A 23523-nucleotide genomic window follows, 5' to 3' on the forward strand; every position below is an offset into this window, starting at 1 on the left:
TTGGCCTTTCATAAGATCTCAAGTCCATAGAGAACACTACACACTAAAGTAACGATCAGAAGTTCAGAAAAGGGTATACAATGTCAGGCTGGGCCTCTGTCTGTAAATTTGCATAGGCCTAGTTTTTTAGGAGTAAACAGTAAATCTTTCTGAGCTGAAGATAATAAAAGCAACAGAAAATAAGGGTTTTTTAGCCAAGAATTCTATCCTAATTCATGTCATTGACATAATGATGTTTGCACAATCGCAAATGTTTAATTCTGGGTCTTGAGAACCTATACAAGTTTTCAGAAACCACAGCAGACTATTTTTCAGTTTTCAAAAGACGAGGTGAAAACAATAGGAATAAAATTTACCCTGAAAATGTTCAGTTTGAAAATTAGATAAGAAACTGGATTTTTCACTTTGAATAAACCATGATCAGTAAGACACAATGTTCCCTGACAGAGGCAGAACTTTTTTTCTGAGACACTAGAGCCCAAAGGCTTTAGATGTGACACTGGCTTTTGAAGGGTACTAGGGTAAGTTGTTTCACTTCATTAATTGCAGTTTCATTATCATTAAAATCAGTGAAACAAACAAACCTCAGTCTGTTGCAACTGATTTTAAACAAAAAGTTCCCATATTTTTCCTCCTTTTTGATGATCTACAATACAGTTAAGGAAGGTGGAAGTCAGGATTTGGAAAGGTGTTGGGCTGCAGTAGTTAAGTGATGGTCATCAGTGAAGACTCCTATGGGATAAAGCTTATGAAATTTTCTCTTTCGGCATGAGAATCTGACCTTCAGTTAATTGTCCAGTTTTGTTCTTGGGACAACTTGATAAAACTGATATGTTAATTATGTTACTAGGGAACATTACTTAGGGTGAAAATGATCCCTGATTGGTAGCCTGTCTCTGGACTGGAAAGACCACCAGTACCTCATGGCAAGTCCTATATTTGTGATTTCCCCAAGTATGATGACACTTGTAGTGGTGGTGGTCCTTCGTGGGCATCTCAAAAGCTATGTCTATGGAGTTGTTACAAGATACACTGGCTCCTGGGGTCCATGAGGCTTTTAAGCCATGGTGACTCCACACCTGCCTGATGTGGACCTTGTCTCTTTGAACTCGAGCTGTCATTTGGGGTGGGGATTCAGAAGGCAGCTCCTGGATAGCTGCAAGGATTCCCGCAGGAGTGCCTGACACTTCCCAGCAGGCAAGCTGTGGTCCCTGTCCTACTGAGCAGACTGGGGTCTATCAGCATCTTATGAGTCTGGATGTGAAGTTGAACCAAAGACAACCCGCTTGTGGACACTGCAGATACATCATAGATGAGATATAATAAGAACCAGAGGAAAAGTAGTAAATTCCTGATTCCTAGAAACACATTTTCCACTTAAAAATAACAGTCAATAAACATTTGCTGCTATTGATAAAATAGAGAAGCAACACTTCCCCTCGATGTTTCCTGGTCTCTGGTTTTAACCCTGAGTCTTCCCTACAAAACAAAATACCTTTTAACTCCCCAAGCTGTGCTCATTAGAATGGAAAGCTGAATAAGGGTGCTTTCATGAACTAACATCTGCAGTTTAAGGGGCCTTCAGAGAAGGGTGGGCCATGACAAACAGGAATCAAAGTCACAAGAACTCTCCCAAGTGCTCAACAGTCTCCAGGTCTATAGCAAGTGTTCACATTCTTATACTTTTGCTTCTTATTCTTCTGCCCTCTCACTCCTTGCTTCAATATGACCTCTTTTTCTCAGGGCTCATATACTGAGAATCTCTTTTAAGTACCTTATCTCAACTGTTCTTTCTCTGAGGTCTTTCTTCTCCCTAGAGTTCATCTCAGTTTTCTCTCTCTGAGCCTCAACTAGCTTGAAATACCCTTGACTGGGAATGCCCAAGGTCACCATTTGGCTCTAGCCAGCTGATAAGAGTGACATTTGAGGTCTGTGTCTCATGCCCAGTGCCAGCCTTGGGAATACACACGCCTTCTCACTTCATTGCATGGCTTATATTAGTTTCCAAGAGCCTAAGAATGGCACAGCTGGTTGTGAAATCTGATGGTAGAGAATTAGGAGAAGTATCTACTGAAAAGGGAGGGGACAGGCCAGAAGAGGTGTGTGCGATAGTTGAAGCTGGTTGTAGGAAAGCCTGAAGCCACAGAAAATGGGCTCATCTAGCAGGCTGCTCTCAGGAGTGGTGACGGGAAATTCTGAAGACCTACTCTATCCTTTCCAGGAACTTTACCCTGTTTTTCTGTAAGAAGCCCTCATGGTACATTTTCTTCATACTGTATATAAAAGAGAGACACTCACATGATAGTGGGTGTGCTAACTGTAACAACTGGTATCTCCTTTTAAGAAAGTAGTTTAATATTGTTTATCCTTCTGATATCATTAATTCTTCTCCGGGACATTACTCCAGGAAGCAACAGTAAACCAACAAAACCACATACATGATTTTTTTTTTTTAAATAACCACGAAGCCTACATAGCAATATGGAACTGACTGAAACATGAAAGAAAAAAAGCGGAATGTCTGAATATCTACTATGAGTACGACTTCGAAAATATATGGGTACACGTGGACAAAGGCCAGAGTGCAAAACAAAAATGAAAACAGTTGTGACAAGGGAATACAGTTATAGATGACCCATTTTATTTTGTTTAAAAATTCTTCAGTCGTGTTATCTTGTTTTACATTTAAAATGAAAAATTAAAATAAGGACAATCCCTTAGTCAAGCAGGGGTTAGGAAGGATTCGTCTTAACCCTAATGTATTTATGAGTGCTGTAGTTTATTATTTTTACACCTGTGAGATACAAAGAATTCTTAGATTATGATATACAGTTCTCTTTAATTTGTTTTAGGTGATCTGGTCTAGGTAAGAGTAAATCACAATAGCCAGTGGTTAAACAGAGTTTACAATGTGCTAGGTGGTTCACACGTATTAATTCATTTAATCCTAATAACGACCTTATTAGGTAGGTCCTATTAAATTCCCACTAGGCAGAGGAGAAAACTAAGTTCAGAAAGGTGAGATACCTTGCTCAAGGCCCTGGCTTAGCTGGTGAGTGGTGGAGACAGGATTCCAGCTCTTGCCAGTCCGGTTCCAGAGCTGTGCCCTAAACCAACGTCCTAGGACCCACTCAGTGGATGACTAGAAAATGGTACCATGGGTTTCTAATTCAGGCCAATGCTCTTTCTACTGCACCAGGCTGCATCTAATCCGGCAGGTGAGAAAGCTGAAAACAAGACTGAGCGACTTGCTCATGGTCACATGATGAGCTAATGGCTGAGAATTAACTGCTTGACTTATAATCTAATGAGCTTCCTATTATCCCGGACTGCTGGGAATGAAAAGGAAAAAACCTAGCTAAGAACAAAAGTAAATGAGAAAAGGCTTCAGGGAAATCAAGCCTAAGACCTTTAAAAAGATAAAAATCTTCCTTGTCTCTTTGCTCTGGCATTCATTTGAACGTGACCCTGTCCTACATGCCACTGACATACATATGTCTCTGCTTGTGCATCAGTGACCTACACGGGAGGGAGCAGGGAGAGGGAGAAGAGAGGGCTTCTGGGAGACACAGCCATCACGGTGCACATCTGCTGCGCTACGATTAGCCCAGACTCTGCATGTGTGCCTGTGTTGTGTATGTTCACATGGAGAAATGACATATCAATCAGGTGGGCTCACTGGAAAATGTAACCATCTTCTGATTTAAAATTTAAAAAGATTCTGTAAGAACAACTGAGCGTGGAGGGGTGATGGTTAATTGTGCACCAACTTGGCTAGACTACAGTACTCGGTTATTTAATCAAACACCGATCTAGGTTTTGATGTGAAGGCATTTTGTAGATGTAATTAACATCTGCAATTAGTCGACTTTAAAGGGGATTACCCTTGATAATGTGGGTGGGCCTCCCCCAATCAGTTGAAAGCCTTAAGAATAAAAACTGAGGTTTCTTGGAGGAGAAAAAAAATCTGCCTTAAGACAGCATTAATTCCTGAGTTTCCAGTTGATCTGAACCTACTGATTTCAGACTTGCCAGCCTCCCTAATTGCATGATCCAGTTCCTTAAAATAAATCCATATCCATCTATCCACCCATCCATCCACCCACCCATCCATCCATCCATCCACCCATCCATCCATCCACCCATCCATCCAGCCATCCATCCACCCATCCATCCACCCACCTATCTAGAAAAAGGGAGAGATCCTATTGGTTCTGTTTCTCTGGAAAACCCTGACTGATATAAAGGTCTTTCCAGGACTACAAAGTACTGTGAGAACACTGGGCACACAGATCCACCTGACATACAGTTCAGGAAAAGCAGAAAGCAACTGAAAATGCAGGAAGCAAAGTTTGGCTGAGGAGAGATGATGTTACATGCCACCCCGCAGGTGGGAACCAGAGCAAACATTCCTCTCTGCCCCCAGGGCACAGCAGGCAGTTACAACAATCTCAGCACAGTCACAGCTGAAAGTGATGAGCTTGCTGTGCAACACAGGTCCAAGGATATGAGTCCCTGTAGCAATAAAACGATCGCTGGGAGTACAGAACACGCACTCAGATTTCTAGGAATTAACAACAAGGAAGGTGCGCTGGAGGTACTAAAAGAACCTCCTCCATGAAGACTGACAATGACCTCAAGGCATCCTCCGTGCCCTGCTGAACACTGAACGACAGTGTTCTCATCTGCTTCCCATTTTAAAAATAAATGTGTCCTTTCAGATTTCTTCCTCACCATCCTTATCACCCTCACCACCATATCCCAGCAGTCCCATCGCCTAGACGACTTCGGGGTGCCAAACGGGAAGGTGCAGGGCAGACAGTCAACCTCACCTTGGCTTCTGAAGTGGGTTCCAAGAAGCACAGGCGATTCCCAAGTCCCTCAGCTGCCAGGCAGAACTTCCTCTGTTCCTTGTGAATGTTGGCGATGCACTGGAGGACCACTTCATCTTCCTGCCAGGGGAACAGAGACCCATGTGAGCAGGGAGGGGGCTACATCCCCATGCAGAGCCAAGCCCCCAGGGCACCTCGCTGTGCCTTTACCAGGTGCGCTGAGGGGCACATGTCTTTGAATATTAGATAAAGGAGACTTCGTTCTTCACATGGCACCACCGAGCTCCTCCCTTGAGTTAGGACTCTCCTCAAATCTGGGGTGGGGTCAGAGAGAGCAAGTACACGGAACAGAGGTACTACTTACATACACCGCGTGAGCCTCACTTGTGAAATGTACAAACTGCCCACCATCCAAGCGAGCAGTTGGTTTCAACACTTGAGTGAACGTGAAAGTAAAACTAAGGGATCTCTCCAAAGAAACAATGAAACAATGAGGTGAGATGGAGGGAGACAGAGACAACAGCAGAGATCTGAAGGAGGTGGGAGTTGTGGAGGGAAAGTCCATTTTACGTCAGGGAGAGAAGAGACGTGTTTTGTCGGGGGGAGGGGGTGCCTGCAGTGATAACGCACCTGCCGGAGGTGACAGAGGAGGCTGTGGAGAGAGGCAGCAGATGGGTGTCAGACATATGGGAGAGGAAGACAGAAAGAAACCTGGAGGAGCCAGGCTGGAAGGAGATGCTGAAGGCCGAGTGGGGGAGCCACTCTGGATTCCCAAGGAGGCATCAGTCTCAAAAGCAGCCCTCCTCCAACTGCAGACACCTTGTTTGAATGGCATTCCTCTGGTTGATGGTCCAGAAATGAGGCTGACCTCCGTTTACACTAATATGCTCACCTCGTGCTCAACCCTGCCTGAGGCGGAGAGGAAAACCTTCTCCTTACCAACCACTCCCTCCTTACTCCTCCCACCTGTCAGTCCACATGCTCTCTCTCGGCTACCGCCTGACTTTGGGTTGCAAACATCAAAAAGATTTCCAGACATGGTGAAGTTAATGGACATATATACACTACAAAACGTAAGGTAGATAGCTAGTGGGAAGCAGCCGCATAGCACAGGGAGATCAGCTCCGTGCTTTGTGACAGCTGGAGGGGCGGGATAGGGAGGGTGGGAGGGAGGGAGATGCAAGAGGGAAGAGATATGGGAACATATGTATATGTATAACTGATTCACTTTGTTATAAAGCAGAAACCAACACACCATTGTAAAGCAATTATACCCCAATAAAGATGTTAAAAAAAAAAAAAAAAAAGGAGTAACCAGAGAAGCACCAGGTAGAGCTTTCTCTTTAGCAATGGCTGTCCTGTTCCCCGTCTCACTCCCATGTCCCCGGTGTTAGTGTCTGTCCTGGAGTATTGGAAAGGCATACTAAATGGGCACGGTTTTTCTTCACCTGTGTCTACAGCCTATGTGGTCATGTGGAAAAATGAAATCCTCTACTTGGTGGGAACATGAAGAGAGTCAATAGACCAACCCCCAGAAAGATGGCTGTAGGTGCCCAGGGATTGGCTAGGGGCAGCAGGGAAGTTCGAGAAGCCACAAACCACAGACATAAGAGGTGCAGACTGAGGGAATAAAAAAAAGCTCCACACTTTCACTAGCACTGAAATGTCACCGTTCATCACTAAATTGAGTCAGTAATAAATTCAAGCCTCTGCGTCTAGTGAAGCCAGAATTCAGTCTTCGTTTGAACTGAGACAGAAGAAAACTCCAGAATACCACTATTCTCAACATGTGGGCTCAGGGAAATCTCTGACAAGGATGAAGTTTTTCCCCGGGGGCAGTCTCCCCCAGATCCCACAGCAACCAGCGGTGATACCATCCTCCCTAAGGGGCACAGGCCGTGGGGGAGTACTCTGTGTTGATGGAAGAGTGCTACAAGACAGTGGCCGTGGGCGTTCAATGGTCTGTACTGCAAGAGGCAGTCCTCATAACACATAATTTACCTGTCCAAAAAGTCAAGAGGACCCCTGTTGAGAAATATCTAAATATCTCCCACCTACGCACCACTCCCCAGTGAAAACAGGAAAATCTGGAAATCACAGGAGTGGTTCTATGGACCAGACTTTTCACGAACTAGTGAAAGTCGACAGGGTTTTCTTTTCAATATGTGTCTTAGAGAATCTCTTTCCATGATCTCCTTTCCCACGCTCTTTCCACCCCAAAGTGCCCAAACCACCTTGCACTAGCTGCCGTGGGATCGTTGTCTTCTGAAATTGACCTGTGCTATAACTCACAACCTCACAACCTAGGCTGCCAATCAACTGATGAAATAAAAGAACTGCCCTGGGGACTTCCCTGGTGGCGCAGTGGTTAAGAATCCACCTGGCCATGCAGGGGACACGGGTTCGAGCCCTGGTCTGGGAAGATCCCTCATGCCGCAGAGCAACTAAGCCCGCGAGCCACAACGACTGAGTCCGCGAGCCACAATTACTGCAGCCCGCGTGCCTAGAGCCTGTGCTCCACCACAGAGAGAAGCCACTGCAATGATGAGTAGCCCCCGCTCGTCGCAACTAGAGAAAGCCCGCACACGGCAACGAAGACCCGACGCAGCCAAAAAAATAAATAAATAAATTTATTAAAAAAAAAAAAGGAATTGCCCTGGCTCATTAACCACTTCCTAAAGAGCACCCATGTACAGGTGCTGTCCAAGTCAGCACGGTGGGGGACACAGGTGGTGTGGGACTCTGGGTCAAACGCACCCTTCTCCAAACACTTTCGCATTTTTCCACATGCTGTCTGGAACCGTATGCTCCGTGCTGACCTGGCTACAGACACCATCTGGCGTGGCAGCCCGTACCTGCCTTCGCTCCAGACAGCAGCTATTATCTCCACAAACCTTCAATAGACAGACATCTGGATCCTTGGAGTGCCTGACCCGGAAATCTCTGCACCATTTGGAATCATAAGATGAGTTAATTTAACCCATCTCATGAATTCTCTCACTCCCTAGTGAAACACAGAACGCAAGTCCCCCCCAGTTACCAGCCCTATCTAGTTTATTGATCCCTGTACTGATGATGTATACTTTCTCCCCTCTTGTTATCTCACTTCCTTTCTCCCTTTGATTTAAAGCAAACCTGGGAATTTCCAGATAATTCCGTTTCCAAGGAAGCCCCTTTAATTGAAAGTTGGAAATTCTTCCACATTTGTTATCTCCTCTCCCCAGAAGCTCACGCTTTCCTCACATCCAGTGCCAACTCAGATCATTCCTCTTCTACTCAGGTACAAACACTCTTCTAGTTTGAGACACATGATAGCCAATCTCCACATCTTCTCTGGCAATCTATCAACAGACTAGTTACTTCTCCCACCATTTATCTGACTCTTAATGACAATCAGGAAATTTGATAAACATTTTTGTGTGATTTCACCACACAGGTACTGACTACCTTCCAAGGGCACAGAATTCTTCCAGGCTACCGTGGAGTACACCAGGTTTTATAAGAGGAGATCTGTTAATACTGTCATGATGGAGCTGACAGCTGAAAGCCCAGCCCACAGCCTTTCTCCACTCTGCTTCAGTCATCATCTCAAGTAGCTTCAAGGTTCATGTGGACAATCTATTCAAGAAGAACACCTAGACCTAATGACTGCCGCTCTGTTTTAGTAACACACTCTAATGAACATTCCCTGTCATAACCTGGAATGATTCCAATTCTAAAATCCGAAACTAGACTATCTCACTCTATAGATGCAATCTCCTCGCTTGCCTGCGTTCTCATTCTCTTTCACTATTCCTGCTTTCCTCTTCATCAAGACGTCTAGTTCCAAGAGGGCACTGCCAGCTCCATTATTTCCACCACCCCAGCAAGGAAAATGATTGATTTTTTGATAGAGAAAACAACACAATTTTGAAGTTTTGTTCTACTATAAATTTATGGGGGTTTTTTTTGGTAATGCATTCTCAGCTTGTTTGAATCTTTATTCACTGGAACCAGACCGTAAAATTTGTCCTTTTTTGTAGGACTTAATAGCAGATCCAACACAGTCAGTATCAAATAATAATACCTTCCATCTGTAAGAGGGCACAATAATCAGTAATGGTGAGACCTTTCAGACCCAGCCTCTGTCGTTAAGGGTGAGGGGTATGAATCCCCTAGGTCCCCAGGAAATAATCTCTGTAAGATCACATAAAGGTTTCTGGATTTCTACCAAATAAGTCAAAAGGTCTCTGCCTGGCTTTTTTTTTTTTTTTTAATAATTTTTATTTATTTTATTTATTTATTTTTGGCTGCATTGGGTCTTTGTTGCTGCGTGCGGGCTTTCTCTAGTTGCGGTGAGCGGGGGCTACTCTTCCTTGCGGTGCACGGGCTTCTCATTGCGGTGACTTCTTTTGTTGCAGAGCACAGGCTCCAGGCGCCGGGCTTCAGGAGTTGTGGCTCATGGGCTCTGGAGCGCAGGCTCAGTAGTTGTGGCGCACGGGCTTAGTTGCTCCGCAGCATGTGGGGTCTTCCCGGACCAGGGCTCGAACCCGTGTCCCCTGCATTGGCAGGCGGATTCTTAACCACTGCGCCACCAGGGAAGCCCTCTGTCTGGCTTTTAAAGCGTCCCTCCCCACCACTGTTGAGTTCTCCCCTTTACCTCTAACCTTATCTCTCCTCCATTCCTATTGCCTACTGCCTCCCAAATAAGTCTTGCTCAGCCTCCATGAAATGCTCCTTCTTGAAATCCCTCCATCCCTTCATTCGACTCTGTATTCTCCTAAGTTCTCCTACCTTTCCAATGGATCCTTCCCATGTTCCCTTTCTCCAGCTACCCCTAAACATAGGGATCGCCCAAGGATAGGTCTTTGTCATTTTCCCTTAGCAACCCCATCCATTCTTCAGGCTTCCAGTTTTATTCTGAGAAGTCGTTATGCCATCTGTACCTCCAACCTGAAGGCATCCCAAGGTCCCAAACCTCCACCTATTCCTAGGTCGATCCACGGACTTATCAACACCTCAAAGCAACATGTCCCAACGCATCAAAAGGCTTCCTTTTCCATCTACTATTATTTTATGTTTCCTGTGTTTGTTCATGACACATCCAACCCCTCTGCAGCCCAGGCTCAGCATCGTCACCCCCTGTGTATCTATGAGCCTCCTCTCCCTCCTGTCTTACAGCAAATGGGCCAGAGGAAGGAGAGACTGGAGTTCTAGAGCCCAGGACAAGGCTATAACAACACCCAGAACATTCTTCCTCTGGTCTGTTCCTGGAGGCATAGCTCCTACCTTATCATTTTCCTGCTGAAAATCCACTATGAGTGTCTACACTATCCGTAAAACAAATATAAATTTCTTGAACTAGCATATGAGGACCTTCACCTTCCAACTTATCTTCCCAAGTTCTTCCCTACAGACGTCCTTGGCCTTCTTTACCTCCATGCCCTTCCTCATGCTGTCTCTAATTCTAAAGCTGCCATGATTTGCCCTATTTTTCCAAGTTCACAGATTCCCTAGCCTCCCAAGCTTGGCTCAAATACCACATTCTTTATGAAGCCCAGGTCATGTCACCTCTCCTGCCGAACTTCCATAGCAATTATCACCCTACTCTTGCATTATGATTATTCATATGCATGTCTTATCCCCAGCTCCATGTTATATTTGGAAATGCCTCACGTTTGCTAATCTCTGATTGTGTAACAGGCACTGTGCTTTATGCAAAATAACCCATTTAAGCTTCACATCAACATTATGATGTAGGTACTATTGTCATCTCTATTTGACAAATGAGAAGCCCCTGTGCAGAGCAGTTAAGTAACTTGCCTAAGGTCTCATGGTGGCGAGGGGTAGAGCCTGGTAGCCAGTCCAGGCTCTATATCCATGGTCTCTCTCAGCTCCTCTCGGTTGACTTTGTATCCCTTGAGGGCAGGATCCCCATCTGGTTCAAGTTTACACCTATCAGGATACTCACAAGCACGGCACCTTATACACATTATACACCCAGTTATAACTTATTGAATGGGCGTGTTTTCACCTTGTAAGCCCAGTTATTTACAAACTCTGCTAGAGCAGAAAACTGCTTCTCCGGCCAAGCTGGGAACATAATGCGTTTGGTAAAATCACGTTGACTGATTGGGATACGGAATCCGATTAAAAGACGAGATTTCTCTACTCTCACGTAACAACAGTTAGTGTAGAAAGGGTCCCTGCTTCACTGGCGAGTCAGAACTGAGTAATCTCATCAAAAGAGAACAGACGTTGACGTAACGAAGTAATAGGGAACAAGCAACGATGAGGCCTTAGAGTCCATTTCAAAATTTTCTAGTTTCTGTTGCTTAGCTGCTATTATTACTGATAATAATAACCAGTCACTCCATACCAGACACTCTGCTGAAATCTCCCCCCAGATTATTAACACTCACATCAACACAACCGTTCTGAGAATGAGGAGACCAAAGCTCTAAGGAATTAGCCAATTTTAATGAATGACCATTCAATGAACAGCCACGATGTGCCACCACGTTCCAAAATCTCAGTCTAGTCCTTACAACCACCCTTGGATGGGTACTAATATTCTCTCTATTTGTGGATAAAGCGGTTGAGGCACAGAGAGGTTAATTAATAACACCGCAGAGCATGCAAGTGACAGATTCTGACCTTGAACCTAGGATTTCATGAATCAGGAGCCTGTCCTCTTTACCATGGTGCCAAATTGGCTCTCGACTCCAAGAGACTGACCTTAGCAATAGGGCTGAAACTTGTCTTCCAGACTCTAAGGCCCATGGTGATGGTGTCGATAAAAATAGATATAGCCCAGCCCTCTCACGTGGCCATATGACTTATAAAGTAACCAAATCACAGAGCACGATGCCAGAGAGAACAGCCGGAGAACTAAAGAAGAAAACCAAATTTCCCTGTGTCCCATGACTATAACAATGGAAGGAGTGACCATCATCCCCAAACTTGTAGCAGAGGGGAGAAAAAGATTAAAATCTAAGGTATATCATATATCAGCATCCCTCCAAGCTATGTGGTTCACGAGCACCAGCTGCTCCTGTCATAGCTTGAGCCTGTGCTGGTGTTGACTGACTGTCCCTGAACAAGAATCTACAGCCTTCAGCTCTCTTTGCTGAGATTTCATATTATCACAGGTCACCTCTGACAAAGTAAAGTTCTTTCTGTACTCTGCTAGCTAAAGAACTTTGAACTTGAAAATGAATGGGGTTTGCCTATTCTATCCCTACTGCTCCTTTCTTACCCCCTGCCTCCCAGCCCAAGGACTGGAGTGTCCGTTTTCGCCATCTCGGAGTTGATGGCCAGAGGCACCTTGGCTCTCCCTCTTCTCTCTGGGTCATTCGCAAAGGATTCTGGGATAAAACAAAATGGCTGACAGCCCTCTTTGAGGTAGATCATCAGGCAGCTGATGACAGCCCCATAGTGAGCTGTGCACACTGGTACAGAGAAGCGCGGGAGCACGTGGGACAGAGTGCAGTCCAGCAGATTTCATGGTCCACGTTTAAGTGCAGATATGACTGCAGAGGACAATCCATAACCATTTATTGCTTTAAAAAGGAATATGTGGCCTAGCTACTCATCTTGAACATCAGGCACTATTTTGGGAACCGATACAGTTAGAGCTACCTGCTAAACATATACAGACATGGGTAACAGGGCTCATTCTAAGGCTTTACCCCAAAGCATCTCTTAAATGAAAAATAAGTGGGCTGTTGGGATGACGAGACCATCCGCAGATGCTTTCACAAGGATTAATGGCACTGGCGGTCTACTGGACATTCTAAGTGTCAATCATTTTAACTATTTGCTTCCTCAGTGTCGAAGCTCCTTAGGAGCGGGGGCCTCTCGTTTCCCCGTGAACCCTCAGTGCCTGGCACTGAGTAGAAAAGCACAAATATTTGTGAATTTAATGAAAGAATCATATATTTTGAAAACAACTCATAATATTAACAAAATATTTATGTATAAAAATTGCACCGTAAAGAGACTTCTGTATTTTCTTACTTGCAGGGTCTAGAATGCCAACATGGAAATCGTTGGGATATATAAAAGGCTCTATGATACGCTGTTCACTTCCACCATGGCCCTATGAGAGCTACAAATATTCTTAACCCCATTTAAAAAATTATGAAGCTAAAGGTGATGACTGAGGGAGGAGATTAACTCGCCTGACGTCCAGCTCTAGAGGCTGACATTACGTTGTGCCTCTAAGGATAACATTTCTAGGGGTTTGCTGTTGCTATTGTCTGTTTCGGTTTTAGTACGATTACACCTTTGGAACTCGTTGTTTTTCCAATCTGTCAAAACTTAGGAATGGCTCCTATCTCTGGTTCCTTACTACTCATGGGTTGCTGCGAAATGCAATAAAATGGAAATGACAGGACCCCAAGAGACAAAGATGATATAGTTTATCGTTCCTCCCTTTTTGAAATACTTTCATCATTTGGTTCATAGGGTAGACTTTCTCTTGCTTTTTGCTCCTATTCACTAGCAGTTCCCTCTCCAGCTCCTTGGCTGGCCTAGCCTGTGTAATGCTGGAGCTGTGCTCCCAGACTATTCCTCAGGGTTCTTTTCTTTAACTGAACTCCCCTCCCTGGTCATCTCATTTGGTTTCATGGCTTTAAAAACCATATGTAGTCATTGATATTAATGACTCTCAAATTTGTATCACCAGTTTAAACTTCTCCTCTGAGCTCCAGACTTGTATCTCCAATTGCTTAATATGCCCAATTCCTAATCATCTCCCCTGTACGTTCCTCCTGTGATCTATCTCAGGACGTGGCAACTCCATTCTTGAGATGCTCAGGCGAAAGAAAAACCTTTAAGTCATAACTGATTCCTCTTTTTTCTCACCTCACTTTCACACCAGCAACAAATCCCACCCATTCTACCTTCAAAATACATCTGATTGGACCATCTTGCATCCTCTTCACCACCACCACCTGGTCATGCCATCGCCTCTTGTCACCATGACTGCAATCACCTCTGAACTTATTCCCCACTCGTATCTCTTTTCGACACAGTAGGCAGAGGAAGGCTTTTAACTGAGATCATGTCTCTCCACTACTCAAAACTCGCCAGGGGCTTTGTCTTACTCAGGAAAAAGGCAGAATTCTCACTGTGGCCTACGAGGTCCTAAAAATAGGTCTACCTGCCTGTGATCCCTCTTCTATCACTCTTTTTGCTTGCTCAGTTTCAGCTGCACTGGCCTCCTTCTAGGAGCTCAAATTTTTGAAGCATGCTCCTCCCCGCAACCCTTTGCACTGGCTGTTCTCTTTGCCCAGAATGTTCTTCTCCAGATCCCTGCAGGGCTCCTTTCCTCACTTCTTTTAGGTGTCTGCTCAGTGTCAGTTTACCAGAGAGGCCTTCCCAGGCCTCTCTGATAATATAAAATTACAACCCCATTCCCACTCTGCGCTCCCCATTTTGCTTAATCTTCCTTCTTTCTGCACTAGCACTTACCGCCTAAGAACGTGTGCTTGTTTGTTTCTTATCTCTTTCCTCCTTCATTAGAATGTAACCTCCATGAATACTGTTTTGCTCACCACTGTATCTCCAATGGCCTAAACAGTGCCTGGTACAGGTAGGCACTCCGCCACCAAATAAAAGACTAGTGGTTTTATTTCCTATTAAATACAGTGCCCTCCAAAACCGATGAATTCATCACACCCTTTTATTCCTTTACAGGAAGCGTCCAAACACTCCTCAGTTTCAGCTGGAATTGCTTATGTTAAGGGCTGACAAACAAAGGAAGCAGCCCACAGCCTACAACCCTCTGGCCCTCTATGCTCCAGCAACCGAAAGAAGTGTCCTGTTTCCTCTTTAAAACGTTTCCCATTGCCGAGAAGGCTGAATTTGAAGTCTGATGATAAAATCGACTCGGCCTCCCCCATGGCTTGGACCCTTTGGAACTTGCAGAGAAGAAGGCAAAGAGGAAAGCCTTCCCTGAATTTATTAGGGAGATCCGCAGGCACTAGGGTTCCCATATGCAATTAAGTCCCTCTCAGATAGAACATGCTGCTATGCGACATGGAAGAATGCAGTGACCTATGACATCTTCTCCTAGATATAATGGTCAATGTATTTAAATTTTCGATTCTCACAGGGTAGAAAAATAATGATCTAGTTGGTACCAAGGGAATTTCAGGCCCCACAGGAAGGGTTTTGCTTTGTTTTGTTTTAATAAAATTATTTGTAACTTGATATTTTGAATCCTTCTCCCCTACACCAGTGACCACACCTGGGAGCATACACACACCCCTTTGCTTTCTTTCTTCGTTAGGCACATCAGCCGGGATGAAGAGCGAGAGGGAAAAAGCTAGAACACTAAAACAAATCATGACGTTAGATGTCTAACCTAAGAGGGAGCAAGGGTCGATAACAGTTGTGGCAGGGAAGTCTCTGGATCTAACATTGCTCTGGACCTAATTTTAAAAAGGTGGGAATGTAAACTGATGCAGCCACTATGGAACAATATGGAGGTTCCTTAAAAAACTAAAAATAGAGCTACTGTATGATCCTTCAATCCCACTGCTGGGCATATATCCAGAGAAAACCATAATTCAAAAAGAGACATGCACCCCAATGTTCATAGCAGCACTATAGCTAAGACATGGAAGCAGCCTAAGTGTCCATCAACAGAGGAATGGATAAAGAAGAGGTGATACATATATGCAATGGAATATTACTCAGCCATAAAAAAGAATGAAGTAATGCCATTGGAAGCAACAGGATGGACTTAGAGACTTTCATACTAAGTGAAGGAAGTCAGACAAAGACAAATATCATATGATATCACTTATATGTGGAGTCTAAAAAAATGATACAAATGAACTTATTTACAAAACAGAAACAGACTCACAGACTTAGAAAACAAACTTACGGTTACCAAAGTGAAAAGGGAGTGGGGAGGGATAAATTAGAAGTTTGGGATTAACATATACACACTACTATATATAAAATAGATAAACAACAAGGACCTACTGTATAGCACAGGGAACTCTATGCAATATTCTGTAATAACCTATATGAGAAAAGAATCTGAAAAAGAATAGATACACGTATAGGTATAAATGAATCACTTTGCTGTACACCTGAAACTAACACAACATTGTAAGTCAACTATACTCCAATATAAAATAAACAATTTTTTTTAATTTAAAAAAGAAAAAGGGGGTTTGACCAGCACACTTCAACTTCCCACGTCTGTATTATAACAGCTGATGAGTTTGCACACCTTCTCCATCGTGATACACCCTGAGCACCGTAACCCCAGAAAGACACAGAGCATCCGATTCTGATTCTACCAACAGCACTACTGAGAGACCTTGATGAATCGTGCAACGATACCTGCGTGTTTATGTGATCAGATCTATCCTTTAGGTCAATTTCCTTTGCTTTTGTCATTGGTTCTGGGATCTGTGGCTTCTGACTTGAGGCATAATGCCTTCCCTAGGCCATGCAATTCACCCTTGACAGTCAACCCCTTTTAAGTCAAATCTTCTAACAATCCCTATGCTCAGGGGAGTGGGTCACAGGACCATCTGTTTCTGTTTCTGGGACATAAACTAACTTTTGAGTTTCTCTCTACTAGCATAAGGCAGTGCCTCAGACAGGGAGCTGTCTGAAATTTTCCCCTTTAAGATTTGTAGAAAAAGCAAACGAAACTCAAGTATCCTACATGTAAGATACACTTGACTACTTCGTGTGTGTCCATAATCACTCCAACTTACTGACAGATGTTGTATCTGAAAGCAAGAACAAAGCATCCAGCAATTTCCATACACAATCTAATAGCTAGGGAACACTGTTCCTTTTTTGAAAAGGATGCTTGATGAAGCCAATAGGTTCTAATGGAATTTATGCGCTGACATTCAGATGGCTAAGTCTTTGAAAATAGATCACTTAAAGGCAAAAGAAGTGTTTTCATAGTTGAAGGATGCATAAAGCCCTACGAACTGTCCGGGACTAGTTTCTTTCAAAAGTTATCCATGTCTTCCAGCTTACATACAATCATTTAAGAAATATTTGTGTGCCTACTGATACACCAGATTCTGTTTCATGTCCTGGAGTGAAGTAGTGAACAAAGGCAAGGCGTCTGCCCTCCTGGAGCCCCCAATCTAAGTGGGTGACTATATCGCCATATAGATTGGCTCAAATGGGCTTTCTGTGGTAGTGGTTTGCAGAGAGGATAATATAATTCAGGACCAGAGGAATTTGAGTAAGACAAAAGAACCCAGGAATATTTGAGATACTTCTCCCTCCTCCCTGACGCCTTTTCTGTCCAGGCTGAGCTCCTGTGTATGTGCTTCTATCAGAGAACTTACCCCTCTTGGATTTCTTATTGAAATCCCCTCTCACCAGATTTTTTTTTTTCCTGCTTGGAAGGCAAGGATTACATCTGCTCATCTCCACCTTGTTTGTGTGGTATCCCTAACACCTACCACGTGGCCAACATGCCACAGATGCTTGTTGAATGAAAATCAGGAAGGTGAGAAGAAACAGTGGATCGGAACGGTTGGTCAAAGCGGAGTAAAAAGCTGTAGGCCACGAGGACCTAAAAGTCAGGAATCAAAACCAGACACTGTCGGGGATCATAAGACACACCTCATGAAGAGACGGAGGACCCATGAAAGCCAGGCCAAGCTGAGCCGAGCCTGTTCCTACGAACAGGGATTCACTCTGACACATCCTCCTGGGGCAGGACTCAGTGTTCAGTTCTCAGAGTCTAGTCTGGGGTTAAAAGTTGGCTCCTGTGTGCAACAATTTCCCATACTTGATGGTTTCAATTCAGTGAGGCTCTTCCTATCACAAATCAGCAAATACACGGTGCTGAGGGAAGGTGTGTGCTAGCAGGCAAATGAAATATAAGGAGAACCTACCAGGCACAGGTTAAAAAACTTCATCGTTTATAAAATTTCAAAAACCTCATCATGTTAGTCATCAGTATGCCTGTCCTACAGGTAAAGCCACTTGGGCATAGGTTCAGATGTGGTTAAGTAATGGCCTGGAGTCAGATAGCTATTGCTTTCGTTCATGCATTATTCATTAATTTATGAAGTATTTATTAATGCCTATTATACGCCATGCACTGCTAGGTCCTGAGAAGACAAAAATGCCTCAGAGCTAGCAAGTGGGGATTTCAATCTTGTTCTGTGTGACTCCAAAACCTACATTCTTCCCACTATACGGAGGCTCCTTGGTGAAGAAAGCATTTCAGTAATTTAATAATTGACACGACTCCCACTTAGCAATGCTGTTTTTTCAATTTCTCACCTTACTGGGGCTGGTGGCAGGTGGGTGGTTGCAGCTGGAAGACTTTCATTGAAGGGGTAGCTTCCTCTTTCTTAAATAAAGGATAAACACCCAATTGTTTCTTGATCTTAGTCAAGTGCAAATAGAACTTCAAACCCCAGGGTCATTCTTTTTGTCCACACTCCACCATTCACTACCACTGCTGCCCCTAAATCCTGCCGAGACTTTTTTTTTTTAATTCCAGAGAGCACTACGTTCTACGAACAGCCTCAGAAAATGCAAGTGCCCTTCTGCAGCAAAAGTCCTCAGAGTTCTTGGGCAAACCAAAATCTAATGAAAACCCAATAAAATTAAAAGCATATGAGATGAGGTTATTTAATTGGATTGCTTAATTCCTTTTGTTACACAGAGTAGTATTTATTCCACAACCCTCATATCTAAAAAAAAAAAATGCCATATTGCCTTTTTTTCTAAATATAGTAACGTCTGGCTCTGAATCCTGACTTGCAATAATGTCAATCTCAGTCATGTTCAGGGAAGCTTTCCCCTCCCCAGGGCTGGGTAACAATCCCAGGAGATTTATACAGTCCACAAAATTTGGAGCAAAGCAGCTGGTCCTAAGTCCATCAAGATTGCTGCCAAGATGCTGATTTTCTAAGTCTGTGTGGTCCATTTGCGGGCAGGGATCCAGTAGTTCTTTACCCTTCTTAGACACAGAGACTGTGGTCCCCAAGTTCTTGGTGTTTCAGGATCAGCATCTTGCTCTCCATCACCCTACCACCTCCTGGGTAGTATACGGGCAGGGCTGAAGGTCTCTGCTACCTATGAAGCCCCTGCCATGCCCTTCTCTCCAGCCTCCAAAGCGAGGCTTCGCCAGGCTTGGCAACTTGGCCTCACCCTGTCCAAGTCTCGGGACCCATCCCCTATGAGGACCACTCAAATTTTCACCTCCAAGAGACTTTGGGAAATAAAAGTCGTCAGAGCAAAAGGAAGTCCCAGATCTCCAGGACACAAAGCCTAGCCTTTCTTGATGAGAAAGAAAAAACTCATTTTTATTCTGTATTGTTTTGTCCCCAATTTTTCTCACTTTGACGAGTCAACGGGAAAAAAAACACACCTGCCTCTGCTGCAAAGCGGTGGCGCTCAACCACACGTGAACATGAGAATCACCTGGAACGCTTTTAAAATATGCTGATTCCAGGGCCCTACCCTGATCCAAATGATGGGAATCTCTAGGGAAGGGTGCTGGGTGCAGGTCTCCCCAGGTGACCCATGCACAGCGAGGGTGGAGAACTCCTTTCCGGACTGAGGTCAGAGGTGACAACTAGGGAAGTCAGAGGCGGCCGGCAGATACCCTGATACAGGTATGGAATCACAGGGGAAAAATAAGTGAGTTCTGGGTGTGATAAAAGGAAAATCCTGGGGGAGAGATCAGGTATCCCCATTTCCTTTTAATCAAGGATCCAAAAGCTAGGCCACGGCTGACCCAAGACCCTCCAATCACCAAAGGCTGTCATCTGCGGGCCCCTCGGCAGGTCAGGTGTGCTTCTCTAGAACATAGCCTGATTCCTTTTTCCTCTTTTTTGCTAGGCCTTTATAATGTTGCCTCACGAGACGCCTTCTCCCTGAGTACGGGCGACTAGGAAGATGATCTGTCAGCTATAAGCGAATCACCAGGAGAAACTAATATCTCGCAGACTCCTCCAAAACTAGGGAATGATAAATGCACAATGGATGAGAAGTTTGAAACGGAAAGCTTGCCAACAAACCAGCAAGTACTTATTGAATGTTCTCAAGGTACCTGACACTATCTATGCCATGACACTTGTGGCCCTTTCCTCTCCTTTCCCCAATCCACTCCCAAACCCCTCCTTGACAAGTGTGAGTGACTTTCTCTGATAACTTCAACGAAGAGCAAGTAAAACCATTTTGAATGAATAACACTCTTTACATTCCCTAAAGAAACGGAAGTGCTTTGCAGCTAGGGACAACCGAGCCTCAAAACATATAAGGGAACTGTTCAGAGTTGCCCAGTGGCCGATTTTGGAAGAGAAGCAAGTGCTCTCCACTCCTCCTCAGTAACACAGTTCCTTCTCAGTGGCAGGAGTCAGCGTATCTAAACGAGGTTCCAAAGCTAACAGGTATCCATCTTTTTCTTTGGCACGTATTTTTTTCTACCTGGAAACAGGGAGCGCATGTTAGTCTTCTTGCCGAAAGGTGAGGAACGTTTATGGTTGGGATCACACAATGCTAAATAATTTGTGTGACTTAGAAGTAAATGTATTTCAAACAAACTTTTGAAATCACAGCTCATCTATAGGTGGCTATGGATGTGTTGAACGCGAGCAGAAGTCTAGTCACTGCAGTATTTACGGTCCCAGGGATCAAGAACCTTTCCTTTAATGATTTTCAGTTGTAAAACCCTGAGTTGACTTAGAGTTAAGCCTCACTATCCACTGCTTTTATTATTTTGGCTTTTTAAAAACTGAAAAATAGGTGGTTGGGAAATTAGGAGGTTGGGATTAATATATACACACCGCTATATATAAAAGAGATAACCAACAAGGACCTACTGTATAGCACGGGGAACTCTACTCAATATTTTGTAATAACCTATATGGGAAAAGAATCTGAAAAAGAATAGATATAAATATACATATAACTGAATCATGTGATATCCACCTGAAACTAACATGACATTGAATCAACTATACTTCAATTAAAAAGTAATAAATAGGGGCTTCCCTGGTGGCGCAGTGGTTGAGAGTCCGCCTGCCGATGCAGGCGACACGGGTTCGTGCCCCGGTCCGGGAGGATCCCACATGCCGCAGAGCGGCTGGGCCCGTGAGCCATGGCCTGCTGAGCCTGCACGTCCGGAGCCTGTGCTCTGCAACGGGAGAGGCCACAGCAGTGAGAGGCCCGCGTACAGGGAAAAAAAAAAAAAAAAAGTAATAAATAAATAAATAAAAGATATTAGAAGGGATTAAGTACATTTCTGAAGAAAAAAACTGAAGTATAGGTGATTTACAATATTATGTATATATAATTATTATTAGTTTTCTTTTTTATGAAGCAGATCAACGATACAGAAAGGCCCCTATTTTATCCTACAGTTGCAACTAATTGTAGTTCTGATGATTTTCTGATTCAGCCTTGACTGACTAAGACTGTACAGAGCAGACCACACCAGGAACAGCCCAAAGCAGTGTCCACCTCCACCAGCAAAATGCTAAGAAAGTGCACATGCCCTCACTCTTCCCTGCATTGCCATGACCAGGTTCTCCTGTGCAAATATCCCTTCAGACCAAGATAAGGGGAGGAAAAGTGGTCTACATGGAATCATAGCGTGTTTAGAGAAGCACCTCAGCAGTCACTGAATCCAAACTTCTTGGGAGTTCATTCACACCAATGAGGGGGAAAATTCACATGTGAAGCTCCAGAAGGTATCATAAAAAGCTACTGAAAGCTGTAATACTGAATACTAGTTTGCACACTTCTCTTTCCAAATTAAAAACCTCCTCTCTCATGTGCTACCCTGCTCTGCCTACCCACAGCCAGTACTTGTTGACTAGTTAATCCTCTTGGTATTCTGTGAGATCAATTCTTTAGGCTTTATTAGAGTTTGGCCTGGGGAATTCCAAGTAGGAAGGAAATGTATTATTCATCTGCAAGGATAGGCAGGATTGATATATGGAAGAGGTAACCATCTGTTATCCGCTGAGGTCAGAATGAGACAGGAGAGCCCTAAAGATATAGCAGAAAAGACTAAAATGCGATATGAGGAAGGTCTTACTGAAAGGGAGGGTTAAACACGACCATAAGTTATCAAGATTGGATTACAGTTATTTACAAACGGAATACAGAAACCTCTCCTCTGGGCGTGTTTAAAGTACCTTATGACTGGAATTCTGTAAGAACACAACTCTGCGGAAATAGCCATTAAAATAAGATTATTTGGGGTCGATTTACCCAATTTTAGCGCCTTGATACTCACGCACTTGACGTGAGCTCCACAAAAAATGCATAAACTGTGTTTAATTCTCCCTGTCCTCCGTTTAGCATGGCATTATGTGCAAATAAACAGGCAATGAAGTATTTTCGTTGCTCTCTGTTTAACAAGGTAGGCAGTTGTGCCTAATACTTTTGTCTAGAACCAACATCCAGAGACCCAGATTCCTGGGGTCTGTCCCCTGTGACAATGTGACAAAGCCTCAACCATTTAGTCAATAATGTGTGATATTCTCTCTGCTCCTGCAGCCAGGTGCTTTCACTTTAGGTCACCAGTAACCTGCAATTTGTCATATCTGGGAGATCTTTTCTGACTTGGTCTTTCTTGACCTACGTGGCCATGGGCACTGCGAATCTCTTCAGTTTTCTGGAAACGTTTTCTCTTTTGGCTTCTAAGGCAACGCACGACTCTCCCAGTGCGTTCCCATCATCTCCCCTCTCGTTCAGCCTCTCTCACGCCTTGAGAGTTGGGAGTTCCTCAGGCTTCTGTCTGCTCGTACTATTTACCGAATAACTCCATCCAAGTCACTGGTTTCGACTCACACCTCCTTCACTTACACCTCCTCGATCTCCCAGGCCCCCGCGTTAGAATGAATGAAATGGTCATCTCCATTTGGATGTCCCTGACACACCCCAAGTCAATTCATCCAAAGCATCTCATTATCCTTCCTTTCCCAAACTTGCTCCTTCTGCACCCCCTGTATGGGCGGACAGGTACCGGCATTCATGCACACACCCATGGCAGGAGGCTGGAAGGCACCCACAGCTCCTCTCTCACATGCCCCGTTAGAATCTCCTTTCCTCCTCCCCTCCTCTCCATTCCCACTGCTCCTGCCTTGATTTAGGCCCCTAGGATCACAATAGATTCCTTCCTGAGCCGGGCTTTCTGTTTCACTCCCCTCCACCAAATGCTAAACTTCAGCCCTCTGGAGCTACTACTGGAGTGCCATGCTTTCCTCTTACCTCTGAGCCTTTGCACAGGCCTGGAACACCTGTCTCCATCACACTCCCTATTTCCTGAGACTTATGATCTGGAAAGGCCCACCACTGTGCTTCCAGAGGACTCCCTGCACACCTCTGGCCTGGCGTTTATTACCTTGTACCCTAATTGCAGGTTTGTCTGCCTCCGTCTGCTGGCTGTAAGATCCCTGAAGATGGGGACCATGTCTGATTCGTCTGTGTGCCTCGAACAAGGCCTTGCACAGAGGAAGTGTCCAGTAAATGCCTCGGGAATGAATGATGAGCTTCGCTGGCCCAGGGTCTTAACCTCAGCCTGTTGCACCAATATAGTCACTGTTTAACTTCTAGTTGTTATTGGTCAAGCCAGGCCACTGGAGGGGGAAGCAGGCAGAAAGAAAGGGCCGATGTCACATGCATCGGAGTAGCTGGCTGGGTTAAAGGGTCTCAGGAGCGGGCACCTCGATTGCCCTCTCTG

At 44.4% G+C, this 23523-nt stretch overlaps 1 protein-coding gene across 2 annotated transcripts in view; it reads right to left on the minus strand.

Annotated features, from left to right (window-relative positions):
- RYR3 (ryanodine receptor 3) overlaps positions 1-23523 on the minus strand; it is a 557080-nt gene that overhangs the window by 363317 nt on the left and 170240 nt on the right. For both annotated transcript variants that reach the window (XM_027083790.1, XM_027083789.1), the window contains exon 2: positions 4833-4952. In XM_027083790.1, the coding sequence (XP_026939591.1) occupies positions 4833-4952 (120 nt within the window). The remainder of the gene's footprint in view (positions 1-4832; positions 4953-23523) is intronic.

This window comes from Aethalodelphis obliquidens, unplaced genomic scaffold (genome assembly GCF_003676395.1).
Source record: "Aethalodelphis obliquidens isolate GAN/ISIS:26980383/991018 unplaced genomic scaffold, ASM367639v1 scaffold51, whole genome shotgun sequence".
Lineage (NCBI taxonomy): Eukaryota > Metazoa > Chordata > Mammalia > Artiodactyla > Delphinidae > Aethalodelphis > Aethalodelphis obliquidens.